The sequence below is a fragment of the Yamadazyma tenuis genome, chromosome 6 (genome assembly GCF_029203305.1).
Source record: "Yamadazyma tenuis chromosome 6, complete sequence".
Taxonomy (NCBI): Eukaryota; Fungi; Ascomycota; class Pichiomycetes; order Serinales; family Debaryomycetaceae; genus Yamadazyma; species Yamadazyma tenuis.
The window spans coordinates 1,017,491-1,034,859 of NC_089466.1; the positions used below are offsets into that span (position 1 = coordinate 1,017,491).

Below are 17,369 nucleotides of genomic sequence, written 5' to 3' on the forward strand. Positions count from 1 at the left end.
ATATTTATATTTATTTACAAGAAAGAAATGCCCACCCCATACTGGAGACCTTTTCTGTTAAAGTCTCTTTCGTGTGCAGTCAATGGCAACACAAAATTCAACTCAAACCGGGCCATTGGGTGGTTGTACAATACTCCAAGTCCTATACTGGTGGAAAACAGCCCAAATAAATTCCTCAAGTTCTGCTGAGGCAGTTGCGTGTGATTATAGAGCTGGAGAGCCCCGTAGTTGAAGAAGTTATGCAATTTGAAGTTGGAGTCATGAGATGTGTATGGAAGTCTTGATATCAACGAAACTCCACCGTTCAAAAACGCATCTCCTCCAAGTGATTTCCCGTACGACTTGGGACCGAGACCGTTGAGGCTAAACGACCTCACATCGTTGGGACCTCCCATGAAGAACCGGTCAAGGATGAAGGATTCTTTGGCGGAGTGGAGAAATCCAAACTTGTTGGTAAAAATCAAATGGCTCAGCACACCTAACTTCAGAGTGAACTGGGTTTCACATATGGTTTTGATAAACTCATGCGAACTGAGCTTCGTGAGACCCCCTAACTCAACTCCGGCCCGGAACAACTTGCCAGTGTTCGGGAGATGCTTGTTATTCCTGGTGTCATAGATAAAGTTATAGCTGAGGGCACTCTTGAAGTTATGACCACACTGGTTTAGGATACTGAGGGATTTGGCACTCTTGTTATCGAGAATCCTCCAGATACTGCTGAGGCCAATCTCGTGGTTAATGGGTCCGTCGTACCTGGTGGAGATCTTGGTGTTGATACCTGTGTTCTTAGTTTCGCAGCCAATCCACTCTAATGATCTGGAGTTGACGTAGAACAAGTTCTCCCATACATAACTGGTATTGTTGTTGATGGGCATATTGTAGTTGAGCAAATATGAGGATGAAGTCCGGGTTCCAGTGGTAGCATCAAAAGACACATTTTCAGCTCCCCCAAATAGGTTTTTGAATTGGAACTGGATATATCCATCACCTTCTCCGTTTCCAATGTTACTTCCAGTCTTGGCGTAAAATCGCTTCACGGGGAAAAGATTGAACGTCGGTATGAGGGTCATCGAGTCGGGGTTTGTGGGAATATAGAGTTTTTGTTGGGGTTGGGCCGAGTTGAGCTGGATCACCAAGTTTTCGAGAACGTTAACTTTGGTGAAATTTCGAGTCACTTGGTCGAGGGACTCCACAAACAGCCTGAGAGTAAATTGCTGCTTGTCCAAGGGCGAAAATTGGGCGTTCAAAAACCCAACTCGAAAATTATCTGAATTGTTGACTTGGATAGACCCGACCTTGACGGGCTTGGTGGTGTTCATCAGAAACAAGTCATTGAGATACTCGGAGTTTTGACGTTGTAGAAGCTGCTGCTTCTGTTGAAGCAACTTCTCGAGCTCCTTCTGTTCTTTGGACTTGGAATCCGCCGTGTTCATAAACCCTTCCATGAACAAGATGAGATTGGTTTGGCATCGACAAAATGCGACTTTGAGAGCTGAAATATTATATTCGGTACATATACAATAAAAATACAGGAACATGGAATCATCAAGTAGGATGTGTTGTCTAAGGCTCGGGTGGCAGAATGGCCACTTGTGGCACCGACAATCCGGGACTTAAAAACATAGACTCACTCGAGCTTGGTAGAGCATCATCTCTTCTAATACCGTCCTTTTCTTCCTCCTCTATCAACGACTTGATACATATCTTCCCAGCCTCGGTTTGAAAGTGTCGGCGTAAAGCGTCAGCACGGGCAAACCGTCGGCCACACCCGTACGGGGTGCCGTCTTTCAATACGCCCTTGCACTGGAACCGTTTCTCACCAGAGTGTAAGTCTTCATGACGTTTTCTATCATGTTGTCTGGCAAAGGCCTTCCCACACATATTGCAAATGAACGGTCTTTCATCGGTATGGGTCCGTAAGTGAGACTTCAAGTTGTAAGGTCTGGTGAACCGCTTGTCACACAAATGACAGGCATAAGCACTGGGGTGCTTTTGGGTTCTTTTAGAGATCTGGTTGGGGGATGCCAACTCGAGCATTTTTTCTCTGGTGGAGATTACATTGCGAGGCTGGCCGTCTTCTTCGTCTTCATCATCTTCGTCTTCATCGGTGAATGAACCAGACCCCGATCTACTATGACTTGACCGACTACTAACGGACTTATTACGACTTCGGCTACGACTTCGGCTTCGTTTGGTTTCACCAGGTGCTAGAAGATTGCCATCGGTCATTTGATCGTAGTCATTCAGCGTCTCATTGTGGGCAGACGAATTGTGGGAGGAGTTGGAAAACAACGAAGGAGTCCGATGTAGTCCAATGCTGCCTTCATTATCAGGTTCTTGTTTGATGTAGTCGTTTGGATAAACAATGGTGGGAGGGGGATTGAAGTTGCCATTGATTTTGTTGATTTCTTCGAGTTGGTGGGAGTCGTAAAACAGATTGTTGGTGATACCAGAAGATGGCTGGGGGCTAATAGTGGCCAATTGCAGTTGTACAAGTTGGTTTATTTGATCGTACTGATTTGAATCCAAGTCAATCTGGGCACCGTGGTCAAAGTTTGAAAGGGCCTGTGGAGGAGCCACCGGCACGGCATATCTGGAGCCCATGCCCGCCAAATTGACACTGGAAATGGAGCCCCCTAAGGCGATTTCATGATCAAAATTGGCGGTATCAAGGTACGTGGTGTCTGCTGCAAGCGAGACTCCCGGCTGCTGGGGTAAAAGTCCGGGTGAATTACCATGGTTTTGTGATATGTTGGACAACGCATCAAAGTATGGAGACGCTGGGTTGGATGAGTAGTCAGAATAAAGTGAGTGCAGAGACTGGTTTCCAGGGCTGTTGGGATTCAAATACTGGGAGTTATTGGACAGCACGTTGAGGTACAGAATCTGGGACGAGTACTGGCTAGGTCCGGTGTCGGAATTCTGGCTAAGGTCTCTGAACTGGGGATTCAACAGGTTGTTGGTCACACCATAATCTTTGGGGTTTCCAGTAAAGTCGGGCAAGAAATGCGCATCATTGGAGGTGGGCGCCGGCGGGGGGGAGTTTGTGTCGTAGTTGTTTTGGAGGTAGCCAAATGAATTGTAGTTGTTGTTCATGGTTGAAGGAGATATTTGGGTATAGATATTCTCGTCTTCAGATTCGGGTATTTGGGAAGTCGATTTCGACATCAGACCTAGGAAAGGCGGGTTTCAGCTTGGGTCGGCAAGTAGTGATATCTTATAGGGTTAAGTTATTGATAACTATTGATGGTGGGATTATCGTTGCTGAGTATTATAAAAATAATTTGAGGAATTTTTCCCTGAGGTCTCGCACTGTAGATGCCAGAATAGGTTTTCGCCAGTGAACAATAAACACTAGACCTACGAGAGGAGACAGTGGGCGTGGACGAATCGGAAGAGGGCTTTATGGGGGGGCTTACGTACACGGAGATTCGAAGGGCTGTTTCGGCCGGTGTGCATAAAAACACAATGGTCTCAGCCTTGTTTGGATCTTAGTGTGAGGGCCGGCGGGTGGTAGAACATGGTTTAGGTCTCGTGACCCGGGAGTGGATAAGTTTGACACCAGAGAGATTTACGGTGAATAAGTCTTGGCTGTGAGCATTGGCATCCAGTTCAGGGCCGATGCATGCGAGCCCCCTCCTCGGTAATTCCATCTATCACGTTGTCGAGAATATTTTGAACTAGTCACTGACGGATGGCTGCACAGCCCTTTTGCGCGGAGATGGATTTGGTTGCGAATTTAAGGGGGGCAGGGGTGTAAAGGTTGTGGTTAGTTTGGAGAAGAGGTTAGTTTGGAGTTGGAGTTAGTGTTAGTGTTGGTGTTAGTGTTGGTGTTTAGATTGTTGAGAGTTTACAGTAGCAGGAGTAGTTGGCGAATTTCCGAATACGTACTTTAGAAAAGCCTCACCATTGGGGGAAATTACAGAACAATAGGAATGAGAGTGAAGTTTGTAGAGGGCAAGAATAGGGAATTTGTGGTAAAAGATGTACAGCAAGATGTAGTAGAAGACGTTGAGTAGTCCATGACACAGTTGACACAGTTTATGACGCGATTTATGACACAGTTTATGACAAAGTTTATGACACAGTTTATGACAAAGTTTATGACAAAGTTTATCATACAACACCCACCGCGAAATGCATTTAGCTGCACCGGCCTTGCATCTTTTTGTCTACGATGAAATCGCGAAATTCAACCATGAGGCTCTTGAGATACTACTCGATTCTCCCCAAACCCAACCTAGAGATCAGGTCTATCATCACCAACAAGGATGCCTACAAAGACTCCATTCTTAAACGAGAGACCAAAAATCTTCTACACAACCTCGAGACTGTGGCCTCCCAGAGACCCCAGGAACTCGAGCTCATCGCTCGCCTAAACAGTTTGAAACACAAAAGAGCCCAAATCACAAAGTCCATCACTCCCGAGAACAAACAAACGGTGCTCCCACAACTTGCAGACATCAAGAAATCCATCAAAAGTCTCGAACCGAAGGTCGACGAGCTTTCAGCAACAGTTTTGGCCAACGCTGAGGCTCTTCCAAATCTCATTGACCCATCTGTCAAACTGCACCAACAGGTGGTGGAGTACCTCAACGTCCTCGAGACCGAGATACCATCACCTCTACCCGAAGATGATGAGACTCTTCGAGTATTCGACCACAAAACCATTGGAGAAAGAAAGGGAATATTTGAATTTGCCAAAGCTTCAAAGATTTCGGGGTCTTCGTGGTACTACTTGGTTGGTGACGGGGCGTTGCTTGAAAATGCCTTGGTTCAGTACGCGTTGGCACAGGCCACCCACCACCACTACCAATTTGTCATTCCGCCCACAATTGTGAAGAACGAAGTCATCAAAGCGTGTGGGTTCAAGCCCAAAGATCAGCATAACGAGCAACAAATCTATGAAATCAGCGACAGCGACTCATCATTGATCGGAACATGTGAGATTCCTCTCGCTGGGTACCATGCCAATATCAACTTCCAGGTGTCTGAGCAGTTTCCCAAAAAATACGTGGGTCTATCACGGTCTTTCAGAGCTGAGGCCGGTTCGAGAGGAAGAGATACCAAGGGGTTGTACCGAGTCCACGAATTCACCAAGTTGGAGTTGTTCCACTATACGACGCCCGAATCGTCTGCGCTCGAATTGGAGCAGTTGATGGAGTTCCAGAAGAGTCTAATCAAGAACTTGGGATTGAAGGCCAAAGTCATCAATATTCCCTATAACGACTTGGGAGCCCCCGCGTACAAGAAGTACGACATCGAGGCGTGGATGCCGGGAAGGAATAGCTGGGGCGAGTTGACTAGTTCTTCCAATTGCACAGACTACCAGTCTCGGAGACTTAATATTCGATACTTTGACCAGGAAAAGAACCTCAAGTATGTGCACACGTTGAACGGAACGGCTATGGCGGTGCCTCGGGTGATTGTGGCAATTGTGGAACAAAACTACGATCCGGTCACCGATCAAATCAAAATCCCCGACGTGCTTGTCCCATTGATGGGTAAAAAATATATATAGATATGTACATAGTTATTTGAGAATATCAAGTGTAGGGGGTGTACTGACTATCCTCTTTTTGATTTTGGGGACACTAATCAGCAGAAGCTTGAGATTATGGAGGGTTTCGATGTTGGTGACCATGTCGAGCTGGGGTTCGAGTTGTTTGGTTTGGTGGAGGAGGGTCTCGTACTGTTTTTGCAACTGCTGGAGCGCGACAAATTTGGTCGAATACAAGCTGCACAACTGAGTGTGCTTGCTTTCAAGAGCCTTGTACTTGGCTTCGAGAACATTGTACTTGGATTCAAGCAGTGATATGGCGTTCGTGGTGTCGTGGTCATCTGTGAGTTGTGATAACATGGCTCTCATTTCATCCTGCCAGGTGTATGTATCTTTTTCCACACTGAGTCTGTCAAGGATGGCTTCGAGAAGCCGAGTAGACTTCAGATCAAGGTGTACGGCCTGCAACTCACTGACAATAGGATCCACAATGTCTCTGGGGTTTATCTTATACTCGTCAAATATCTGGACCAAGTCGGGTTTGGTGATATTATTATTGTGCACCAAACTGTTCAAAAGCTTGTTCAAGTTGTCGTTGTTGTTTCTCAGCCGGTTCACCAATTCTGTCAAATCGACTGTGGTTTGTTTTGTACTGAGTTCGATATTGGACAATTGAGATGAGATGTTGGTCAGGATAGACTTTTGAGTTTCTGCTACAGGGATATTTTCCTTATCAGTAAACATTATAGCACTTGGTTCGTGTATTTTAGACAAAATGGTAAACATCGCGACTAAAAACCAAACTTGCTCTTGAAGGCCGATGAGTACATCAGCCGTTTTTGACTTTCAAGAGACTCATTCATGGTTTCACTCATGGAATTGGCATATCCATTGAGGCTCTCTTCCATCTGCTCAACCCCTGTTTGTAGACTCTTCATGAACCCGGTCAGTCCAAAGTTCCTGGTGGTGCCATCTTTCCTCACAGGTTCCTTGTAACCACGACCATCATCGCTTCTTTCAACACCGCCGTAGGTGTTACCGTAGCCAGCCGTCTGGTTGTTTTCTGGACTGATATTGAAGGCCATTTGACTCTCTGGGTGTTTGGCAGGTTTCCGGTTGGGTCCTCCAATCAATGCATTCAAGTCAGGTACCGAGATGACGGTAGATGCTCCCTTGGCCCATTGCAATGCGCTGACACTTGGTTTGGGCGGAATAACGCTGTTTTCGTTGAACAACAAATCGGTGGTATCCTTGTTTTTGCGTCTAGGATCCTTTATCGATAAGGCCAAGTTGATGAACTCGGATTCTCCAGTACGTACGTAGAGATCTCCAGTTCTCAACACGTTGGATTTGGAGATCGAGTTCAAGTCATACGACTTAACAAGGTCCTTGGAGAGCTTATAGTCGGTGATATCTGCCAATGCCGGCAAGTTGCTCAACTTGATAAAACCGGTTCTCAACACCGATGCCAAAATCACTCCTTTAGCACCAATATCAACCACCCCGGCGCTACAGCAATGCTCTTCGATAACCTTGTGAGCCAACTTTTGCTTTGGTGGTTTCAAAACCCGAATATCTTTGTCAGAAGCTAGAATCAAATATCCTGGAATCAAAATGCCTTGACTCAACTTGTTGAACACATCTAGAGTGGGCACGGTAGAAGCTCCTTTGCTACTGATGGGAATGATTTCTTTAATGCAACTGTCTTCTGACGATCTGTAGTTCAATTTCATCGTCTTGTCAGCAAGCATCACCTCGAACCCTCCATTTGCCTGAGGCAAGATCTTGAAGTACAACAAGTTTCCTCCTTCGTTGGTTCCGACAATCAACAAAATGGACGAATATCCTTCCTGAGCATACTCCATGATGGAGAACTCCATGGAGGTGGCATAGCAGCCAGCAGATGCGGTTGGTACCAATTTGGCAATAGACTCCATATTGTAAATGATGGCTGGACCTCTTCCAATGTCACACACCACCAATCTTCCGGATTTATACCCAACCGCACAAAAGCCAATCCCACAAGCCTTGAGGCTGGTGATTTCGTCGGGCTGGTCAAGGGCCATCAAGTTCATTGGTAGAAAGGTTGATGAGTCTGCAAAAGTGCCTCTAATTCTTTCCGAGATGTTGATGATCTTAGCATTCTCATTAGCATGTTGAACTGGACATCCAGAGTAATCTGGAGACAAAGGCTTTCTGCTGGGGTTGATCTTTCCGAATTTGCACAACACTACATTTCCATTTCCCAAACCGACAACCAAATCCCTACTCTCAAATGCACAGGAAACACTCGATATGCTCAAGTCTTCGTACCTGTTGGCAACCAAAGTTTCCTTTAAGCTGATCTGGATCAACCCTTCTTGTTCTTCCACTTCACCTCTAGTGATATCCAACAACCGCACAATTCCTCCTTCATTACCCGTGACCAAAACCTTACGGTAATGATCATTATGTCCGATGGATCTAATGATGTTCTCGTTGATAGCAGCTCCTCCTTGTAAGAGCAACTCGGTTTTGGCCTTGACACCAGTAGATATCCGACTCGACTGAACCCCGTACCAGTCGATTCTCTTGATGAGCTCGACTTTACTGTAAGTAACAGGAGGATGGACAAACGCAATGGTGGGAGGAAGTAACAACTTGCCCAAGTCGGTGTTATCGTTGTTGATCATCAATTCACCAAACACAGACAAATAGATGTTGTTGAGGTTGGACTTCAATAATATATAACCAGGATTGTGCCCACCATTGAAGTAGGGACACCCCAACTGGGGCAATGGGACTATCTTATCCAAGAACTCGGCTTTTCCGGTGTTGTTTTGGTAGAAGTTGATAGCCATCATCTTCTGGCCATTCTGAGGTTTGCTGTAGAAGTCCCCTTGTTTGTCATGCGATGTCATTGAGTATTTTAACGTGAGTCCAAAATCAAGAATATAAACTCGGTCTGGATGGTCACTATCACCTCCACAGATCAAGAGCTTGGTCAACTCGGGATCGGATCCACAAACCCATCTGACCGACTGGATCGGTAAGAAATGCTGAGGTGCTTGCACTGGAGCTCCCGGCTTGTGGAGGTTTATTTCATAAATGCTTCTTGCTTCAAGCAAAGTGCCTGAATTGGCATCCCAGAACACCATGGAATTGTCGGCATGGACCGTAACGATGTGGAGACCATTGGGGTGGAAATGGGACTCCACCACCTCCAGAACCACTTCCTTAGGACTGCTGAAAAGCTTTTTCTTCCCACTGTTTGCAACATTCAAAGCCCAGTCGAATCCTCTTGCACCTTTGGGTAAATTGTAGATAAATACTTGTTTTACGTCCCCACTGGCGATGGAGTACAACACAGCACAGTGTGAGTAAGTGAGCAACAAAACACCTATATCTCTGGGATGCCACTCGATGTGTAGCACCGGAGAAAGCTTTTCTTTGGGCAAAACCTTCTTCTGCAAGTTATCGACTCTTAATGGAGAAAGGTTCAAGCGGTCAACGTCGTAGAACACAAAACTGCCGTTAGTCAATCCAATTACAATCCAATCCAAGCCCGGATCCAGCGTGACGCTGCTGATCGAGCCGGGAGGCAGATAATTGGTTAATATTTGTTTGGAGTACAAGGAGAAGATTGTTATGGTGGAAGTAGCCAGAACTGCCACCAAGTATATGCCTTTGATGAATCTCAAGTCGATGATAGGACTGGAAGAGTTGAGTTCAAATACCACTTCGACTGTGCTTTGTCCTATGACACGAATTTCGTTGTTTGAGGTGGATATCGCAAGTAGACTTTGAACTGGGTCGTAAGCCACCGCCAAGATCAGGTGATCCTTTAACCCGTACTGGATCAAGTTGTCGATTTGAAGGTCCTTAGGGTTCAAGTCGGGCGATATGTTGGAAGAGCTGGAGTTCTTGATAGCATTACTTACCGAGTTAAGTGATAAAGGCAGTTTTTTCAGTTTTAGCTTGTTGAACATGGCGTAGGTTAATTGCGAAAGTTGGAGTGCGAAGTTGATTTTGAAACACGTAAATACAATTTTCAACTTGGTATATCTAGTGATATTTCAAATCTTAAGTATTCACAATGGTACGTATGACATTATAGGATGATGAGTGACCTCTTATACTGACGTTTCTTCAGTTTGATCAGTTAGTTGGTTTGGCTATGCTTGGTGTTGCCGTGGCTGTCTTTGTATACTATTCTACTTGGGTGTTAGTGTTACCTTTTGTTGATGATTCAAGTTTCTTGCAGAGTTTCTTCTTGCCAAGAGACTATGCTATTAAGCTTCCCTTATTGTTGTTGTTAATCGGGGGAGTTGCCGTGGGTTCTTTTGTGGGAAGTGTTTTGATCAAGGAATCTAACAAGAAGAAGGCCAAGAAGGCCGAATAACTAGGACCGATAATAACGGCCCCATTATTACAGGAATCGGCCCCATTAGCACCGTCACCATGAGACACACAGTGTCAATCGAATTCAATGAAGTTTACAAGCATTTGTAAATTGTTAAATATGTACTAGGATCTAATGATAAAGTCTCCAGTTTTGGTCAAGTATTTCACTCCTTTGTAGGGCTTAACGGTCTCACTCAATCCTTTCGCGCTGACTATCTTTAAGCTGTCTACCTTTATTCCTGAAGGCAATGACCCTTTGTTGGTATAAGACAATTTAATGAATGCTGGCTTTAAGACGGGTTTTGTAAATGTCTTGTCTTGTGTAGTTCTCTCACTATCAAACGTCTCGGAGTCTGTTTCCATGTCACCAGTGATGATAGAACCATACAATATCGGATTCACACCCGGAGTCACACTTCTCAAGTTCCATTCTGCCTTTCCATTACTCTTATAGCTGAAGTCGCCATGGGTCAATCTGCTGGACTTGATGGTTATCAAGTTCAGATAATTAGCGTTGATTTCGATCAGGAGGTTTTCGATTTTCGTCACTCCCTTAATAACCGGCAATTGTAGTTTGACCTCAAACTCGTTTTTATGAAGCCCCAACCCATAATTGTAGTCAACACTTACACTCCCCAACATCGACAATTGGTCTTTTCTCGAGAATTGATCAAGGTCGATGGAATACTTTATCAAAGTGAACTTCCCATCTGGCGGTATGAACGATAAAGTCCCGTTGTTTTGCTTCCATGTGTCGAGTTTTACACATCGATGGAACTTGGGGTTGATGTTATTGAGACCAGCCACATTCAAGATCATTTGAAGGCACGGTACTCCCGTAAGCCTACTGGTAAATAGAACTTGTCCGTTTATAGTGCTAGATACCGGCACCAAGCTTTTGCTGTACAGACTGGTGGAGGAGGAATTGGTAGAATAAAATGCAGAATCAAACTGTTTAACTTGTTGAGCCAGGCCCAAGGATTTGGCCACTGACTTGAAGATCACATCAACGGTCTCAACAACATCCACATACATTTCGTTGTTTGTGTGGCGGACATTGGATCTTCTCCAGGGAATTGAAGAGGTGTTAAGATCTTGCGATCGGGGCAAATTTGATATGGATGTTGACGTCAGTTTCTTGATGGCATTGGTAGTCATCTGGCTGGTTTTGCCTAGAAGCTTGGAGAGGAAGCTGCTAAACGGAACGATATCACGCAATTGGTTGAAATCGGTGATGTTGGGGATTCCGTCATCTATCATTTGGCTAATCAAAAGTGTTAAAGTATCATCATTGGACTCGATTTTGGGAATGGCCAACGGGTACCCAAAGTAGTCATGGATGACATCTATCAACTGGAGGATGAAATGGAACGGTAACATTGGGTTGATATTGGCAACATTCAAGGTGTAAATGATGATGTTGGAGGTGGTGTATTTGTAGACCGAGTAGTTTTTGTTGATTTCAATGATATTGTTGGGATCTGCCGATAGGGACGACACTACGCTGATGAGCGATTTGAACGACGGCGATGAAAGGTTGATGAGGTACTCATACACAAGGTTGTTATTTGTGTCAGCTATGTATACTGCTTCAAACATGGTGTTGGAGATTGATTTTGCGCGCAGTATTTCTAGCTCCAAAGTTAACTTCGGGTTTACAGCAGATATTGGGCGTATATATTAGGGGGGAGGAGAGTCGAGCTATTTCGTTGGGGATCGTTAATACAAAAAGAATCGATCAAAACAAAGTACCAGGTGCTTTTGGACATAGCAAAGGCCACAGATGTTGAAGTATTTCACACACACATTATTAATTTTATCCAAAATCAACATCCACGAAACCCTAAAAGCATCACTGGTACCCCATTGTTATCGATGTTAAGCGAAAGAATTCAGCAAATTAAAAAGTAAGCACATTGCTTATTGACGGCCAGTTTGACTGTCCAAGAAAGACGAAGATTCACCTTCACCTTCGACACCATCTTCCTTGAACTCAGAAATGTCCAATCCCATGTCTTCTACCACCTTCTGTTCAATGTTCTTGATGTCAGCCACCCCGTAGATAGCGATGGCCACAAGACCCAAGAAGGCAGAGATACACGAGAATACCAAGGCCACAATACCTCTGGCAGTGAAACCAGCAGGTAAGGGCTTGACCTGGACATTCTGGTTTGTCAAGTCGGTAAAGTCCTTGTCATTATCAGCAGCATTACCCTTCCATGACACTCCAACCTTATCACAAACATCCTTATGGTTGTCTGTAAGGGTCTGGCGAGAATCATTAAGAATGTCTTCTGGAGCCTCCACAAATTGAAGGGCCAAACCTTGACGCAAATGCCATTCGATATGACAGTGGAAAAACCAAACACCAGGATGGTCGGCCTTGAATCTCAAAACCATGTACGATTGAGGGTTGACGTACACAACGTCTCTCAACACTGGATATTCAGGAAATTCGGACATCGAGTCAGCATCGAACGCCACTGGAGACAGGGTATCAGGGACTCCTTCACCTCTGGAAATTACCTGGAAAACATGTCCGTGCAAGTGGAACGGATGCTTACCGGTATCCTGGTTATTGACGACAATGTCAACAATGTCGTCTTTTTGCAACACATAAGTATGGGTGTTGGTACCGTAGATAAGAGCGTTGGTAGCATCGTCTCCGGCGGACAAAAGTGTCAACAAGGTTGGAACCTTTGGTGTAACATAACTGATGTTGTTGAAGAAAGCATAGTTGACACCGTTACCCAAGTTTGCCATAACCACGTCCACCGTGACCGTCAAGTCAGGGTCTTCGTAAAGAGTTTCATTGTTGTAAGGAGACAAGTAAAAGTCGTCGAAAAAGTCCCAGGCATCCACGTAATATTGATCAGGGGTATCGTTATTCTCGTCATATACAAGGACACTGGTTTGATTCAATACCAAGTCTTTTGGAATTTTATCCAACAAATCCTGGTCCACGGCCGACATAAAGGCATAGTTCTTATCAGTATTGCTCTTGGTTCTAATCAACACCCCGTAACGTTGGGCCACGGTGATGTAAAGCATATCGGTGGTGTTGGGGTTGACGTAAATTCCATCCACCTCGACAATTTCAAACTCGTGGTCGTCCATATAAAGATACTGCGACACAAACGCACCCACATTGACGATTCTGACAAAGTAGGTCTTATTGGGTTCGATATTCCAAGTAAAGTTGGTGGTGTCGTTGACCAAAAAGTTCTGCGGAATGGGCTCAGCTCCGGTAGGGTTGTACAAGCTCATAAAAGACTTGGAAAGTTCATCACTGCTCTTATGGTACCAATCGGCAATTGTAAGAGTGATTTCTTCATCAAAGTCAAATGGATATTCGTCGTCTTCAATGACAAAAACCCCTCTGAGACCATCACCAAGCTGACCAGCCGTATGGGAATGGTACCAAAATGTACCCACCTGATCACCAACGGTAAAGTTGTACACAAAGTGAGCACCTGGGGGAATTGGACATTGAGTTACCATTTCAGGACCATCCATTTGAGCACTTCCTGGTTGAAATAATCCGTGGAAATGCATGGTGGTATTTTGGTCTTCCAACCCATTGGTCAAGTTAAACACTACCCGATCACCTTTTCCTACCCGTAACACAGGAGGAGGCCATTCCCCGTTCAAAGTAAGGGCCCTTCTGGTGAACACTCCATCAGGGTTAGCATCCACATAATTGGCGGTATAATTCCAGTAGTGAGTTTTACAATATCCAAAGCTGATAAAGCTGAATAAAACAATTAGAGACAACAATTTCATACTGGCTTGCTGCTGCAACACAAATAGATCCGATCCCCAAAATAAAAGTGAAATAAGCTGGAGAAGAAAAAGAGGAAAAAAATCTGCTCACAAGTGCTCTAGTATTTATATGAGCCTGCTGACAAGGTTCCCAACTTACGAGGATTTTCCATTAATTTTAGCCAATGGAGAAATTTGACCAGGGATGCCATTTTTGTCACATTGATTAATCTGATAATTATTTTTCGTTTTATTTTTGCATAATATTATTGGGCGTTCAGCATGAATTTGATAGGCCAGCCAGTTTTGTGGCGATTTGAGAGGGGGAAGCTGGTGGATGTTTGGGATATAGCACCCATTCCACTGCATACACTGTCATTGACCTTGCCACCTGAAGCATGGAGACAGCTATATGGAATTCAAATGGCCGTCAAAATCATGTCAATATGCGTATCGCTGTCACTGCGTGCAAAATTTTTCGTGGCAAGCCGCTGCCGTTTCATTGGTTGAGATGCTCGCTAAGGTTTGTGAAACTGTACTTATTGTTAGGTTTATTTTCGCCAGTCAAGTTTGATAGGTGGGCTTGGCACTGGTAGGCACAAGGTACGGTAAAGGTGGTTGGCAGGCGCGGTGGGACTGGTATCACCATTTGCTATGGTTGTCACTGGGACCTCCCCCAATGGCCGCCTTTTGATCTGCCTGTCGGAAGTGAGGCGTGCGAATAAACTTTGGGGGGTGGGTCGCCTTTTGATTGGCGGGGGCCCAAGACCGGAGCTCGGGTGCAGTTGTTACTTACCACATATGTAATGGCAGAAAGGCTACTGTGCAGAAACAGGCGTTTTGTGCACTGTTACGTCAATCGTTTTCACCGGCAACTCTGCATCTGGCTGCCGGGGGGATCTTTCATAAAAAAGAGTTATATGTCATACAAAGCGATTGGGAACGATGGACTCAGAAGCCTCAGAAGCCCCAGTGGGCTGAAATGTTAAATTGGTAAGGCAGAAACACTAAAGGCTAACACCCACTCTGAGGGTATGTTGAATTCAATGTCATTTGTCGTGGGCTGAGGGGGCAGTCTATGCGTGGATTCTAGCGGCTTAGGAAAGCCAAGACTTGAAAATCGGGTAATCGGTACTACCGTTTTCAGTGGTTGAGTACGCGGGAGGCTTTCGGATCTTGAGCGGACTTATACCAAAACTACGTTATTCTGAGCAATTCTGCACCTCGACCGAATCGACGGAGGAAAGTTTCCTGTTCCAATTAAAGAACAAATCTACCAGGGTGTGCATCGTCCTATCAGGCACAATCAGCGTTCTCTGTTGCACCTGCAAGCGAACTTGTAAACATTAAGTCACCTACCTATAAACAAAATACCAACTCTTCTAGATGTCTCCAAAAACTTCCCGAAACAGACAACGTAAATGGTCGAAATTAACCTCCATCCAACAGCTCGGTCTATCGACATCAGCGTTATTTATCATCCTTGAGTAGCTAAAGTCAATAAAATAGACTTTGTCTGCAAACAATAAATGCAGCGTTTCAATATCACCATGAGTAACCCCAGCTTGGTGAATAGCCTCGAGTTGCTGCTTCGCTTGGTTATAAACTTCCAAAGTATCTGGAATCTATTCGGATTGGATAAACCTTGATATAATGGCATAACCTTTTATCACTTCCCCATAGCCTCGGTGGTACTGGACTTCAATATCCATATGTCTCAAGTAAACGTTATTATACTCTTCAGAATTCAAAAGCCGTTCAATTGCATGCATTTCTTGGCAATAGTGCTCCCAAACCCAATGTTGGGCAAACTCATTATCGTTCCTTACGTCATAACGAGTGGGATTATAGATTTTCACAACCACATATTCATGGTCGTTGGTATCATCTAGAATGACATCCTTCAAATACCCGGCTTTCACTTTATAGAGTGACGTTAGACAAGATTTCGACAGATGCAACAACTCTGCCCCCGAGTTGTAAGTTAGCCATTTGACCTCTGACTGGTGGTGGGTATATGGGTCAGGACTTAGAGTTTTACAGTTGTCAAGAATTTTAGGCCTAAGGATAAGGCCATACCGACTCCGAGCCAAATCTTCAACCTGCTCAACTGCTCTCATTGGATTCTCTACCGACACCAACGGAGCCGGTAAATTTTGGTAAAACTTGAAAGCTTCAGTGCCCTCATTATTCTGCTTCGCCTTCTGAAGAATGTAGATTAAACCTTCAAAGAATGTTGGACAACTACTGTGCACATTCAAAATTCTTGATTTGAAGGCAATACCAAGCTTTGGCGTACCTGTGAGCTTTAGTTTCTTCATCTGGCCACTGTTTGTTCTTTTGGCTTAGGCTGGGGCTCTTCAAAATTTGTGTTAGGTTTATAGTCATCGAAATTCCTATTGAATTCGATAAGAATCAAGTGGTACTCATCACACAAGATTCCGTTCCTCACGGAGGCAGCTATCATATACGATTGGAGCTGTTTTACTTTTCCTCCTATGTCATCTGAGCACAGCGATTCGGATGTTAAATGGGCCCATTATTCTAGAGGTAATAACGCAGGATTTTTCATCAAACTCACACACAAAATATTATCCCCATCATAGACGGTAAAATCTGGAGTCAATATGTCCCTGATACACATATTAGCTGGTACCAATGGAGAGTTTTCAGTGTGCAAAGGATCTTTGCGGTTTACTCTCAAGTTAAGAAAAGAACAGATTTCCCTGACAACATCGTGATAGAATACATATGAAAGGTCATCTTTACAACCCAGGAACAATTGTGTACAATAGCTTTCATTGATTCCTTAGACATATCACCCTCTACGTCTTGTATCGTGAACAAAAGAGTGCAATGTTTCCTTGATATCATTGTAAGGGATTTCAGTGACTAAAACCGGGTTCACATCAGGTCTTAATTCGTTACTAAATGGATCGAAACTTTGCCTGGCTGAAAAAGGAAGAGTTTCGATGTCTTCAATTTTGTAAGCTACCATGGGCATTGAGAGAACAAACTGCACCACCTTGGGACCAAAAAGACTAGATATTTCTTTTAACACTTCATAACAATCAATTGTGCTATACTTGGAATCATCGCACCCGAATGAACCCAACAAGTTTGCTTACTGCTTATATTCCAATGGAAAGTGGCCAGGGAAAGTGGTTTTATAATCCAAGTATTCATATACATCTTCCCTAAGTTGGAAGGTTTTGAAATAAACAAATAAACGGACACACATCAATGTGAAGCAAAAACAATAGATCGCTATTATCTCAAGTGTCAAAAGTATCCAAAGAAAGACCAGTAAAATCATCAAAGCTTGAAGAGAGAATAGGAATGGACTGCGCGTATATATAGATGGACTTGCATAATTATACGGTAACTTACATTTAAGTGGAGAGAATTTAAAGGATTTGTAGTGGTGACTTGTATCTTCCTGCTGAATTGAGAGAAGTGTAGTGATGACATGCATCGTCCTGCTGAATTGGGAGAGGGTACCAATGGAGCACAATGGGGGTAGAAGCCCTTCGAAATGTGGTATTTGCACGACGCACTCGTATCGTACTTGTGCAACCATTTGTGTACGTGTGGAAGTTCCTACTTGGCATCACCGAATTGTCCATGGAATGTCCTTATCTAAATTTTCCTTTAGCCATAATTTTTTAAACTCTTCGTTCTGTGGTCGCAGCCATCGCTTTGCAGCCATTCGCTCTCCATGTTT

General features: G+C 44.3%; 9 protein-coding genes across 9 annotated transcripts; 2 read left to right on the forward strand and 7 right to left on the reverse strand. All coding sequences in view use genetic code 12, as the record gives it.

The window, feature by feature from the left end:
- Window positions 1–14: 14 nt before the first annotated feature.
- On the reverse strand, window positions 15–1,445 carry SAM50 (sam50-like protein; the record flags this gene model as incomplete). The annotated part of the gene is made up of 1 exon (XM_006686746.2): window positions 15–1,445. One exon carries the CDS (start codon window positions 1,443–1,445, stop codon window positions 15–17), a length of 1,431 nt encoding a protein of 476 aa, XP_006686809.2.
- A 118-nt stretch (window positions 1,446–1,563) lies between these two features.
- On the reverse strand, window positions 1,564–3,096 carry CRZ1_1 (DNA-binding transcription factor; the record flags this gene model as incomplete). Its single annotated transcript, XM_006686745.2, has 1 exon — window positions 1,564–3,096. One exon carries the CDS (start codon window positions 3,094–3,096, stop codon window positions 1,564–1,566), a length of 1,533 nt encoding a protein of 510 aa, XP_006686808.1.
- A 1,102-nt stretch (window positions 3,097–4,198) lies between these two features.
- On the forward strand, window positions 4,199–5,521 carry DIA4 (Serine--tRNA ligase, mitochondrial; the record flags this gene model as incomplete). Its single annotated transcript, XM_006686744.1, has 1 exon — window positions 4,199–5,521. One exon carries the CDS (start codon window positions 4,199–4,201, stop codon window positions 5,519–5,521), a length of 1,323 nt encoding a protein of 440 aa, XP_006686807.1.
- A 12-nt stretch (window positions 5,522–5,533) lies between these two features.
- On the reverse strand, window positions 5,534–6,244 carry PSN45_004716 (uncharacterized protein; the record flags this gene model as incomplete). The annotated part of the gene is made up of 1 exon (XM_066158343.1): window positions 5,534–6,244. One exon carries the CDS (start codon window positions 6,242–6,244, stop codon window positions 5,534–5,536), a length of 711 nt encoding a protein of 236 aa, XP_066014440.1.
- Window positions 6,245–6,291: 47 nt separating this feature from the next.
- SRO7 (Lethal(2) giant larvae sro7) lies at window positions 6,292–9,468 on the reverse strand (the record flags this gene model as incomplete). The annotated part of the gene is made up of 1 exon (XM_006686742.1): window positions 6,292–9,468. One exon carries the CDS (start codon window positions 9,466–9,468, stop codon window positions 6,292–6,294), a length of 3,177 nt encoding a protein of 1,058 aa, XP_006686805.1.
- A 107-nt stretch (window positions 9,469–9,575) lies between these two features.
- dpm2 (Dolichol phosphate-mannose biosynthesis regulatory protein) lies at window positions 9,576–9,881 on the forward strand (the record flags this gene model as incomplete). The annotated part of the gene is made up of 2 exons (XM_006687242.2): window positions 9,576–9,578; window positions 9,633–9,881. 2 exons carry the CDS (start codon window positions 9,576–9,578, stop codon window positions 9,879–9,881), a joined length of 252 nt encoding a protein of 83 aa, XP_006687305.1.
- Window positions 9,882–10,006: 125 nt separating this feature from the next.
- On the reverse strand, window positions 10,007–11,482 carry PSN45_004719 (uncharacterized protein; the record flags this gene model as incomplete). The annotated part of the gene is made up of 1 exon (XM_006686741.2): window positions 10,007–11,482. One exon carries the CDS (start codon window positions 11,480–11,482, stop codon window positions 10,007–10,009), a length of 1,476 nt encoding a protein of 491 aa, XP_006686804.1.
- A 321-nt stretch (window positions 11,483–11,803) lies between these two features.
- On the reverse strand, window positions 11,804–13,666 carry FET3 (ferroxidase fet3; the record flags this gene model as incomplete). The annotated part of the gene is made up of 1 exon (XM_066158344.1): window positions 11,804–13,666. The coding sequence occupies one exon, from the start codon at window positions 13,664–13,666 to the stop codon at window positions 11,804–11,806; it is 1,863 nt and encodes a 620-aa protein (XP_066014441.1).
- Window positions 13,667–15,270: 1,604 nt separating this feature from the next.
- Window positions 15,271–15,966, reverse strand: PSN45_004721 (uncharacterized protein; the record flags this gene model as incomplete). Its single annotated transcript, XM_066158345.1, has 1 exon — window positions 15,271–15,966. The coding sequence occupies one exon, from the start codon at window positions 15,964–15,966 to the stop codon at window positions 15,271–15,273; it is 696 nt and encodes a 231-aa protein (XP_066014442.1).
- Between the last annotated feature and the right edge of the window lie 1,403 nt (window positions 15,967–17,369).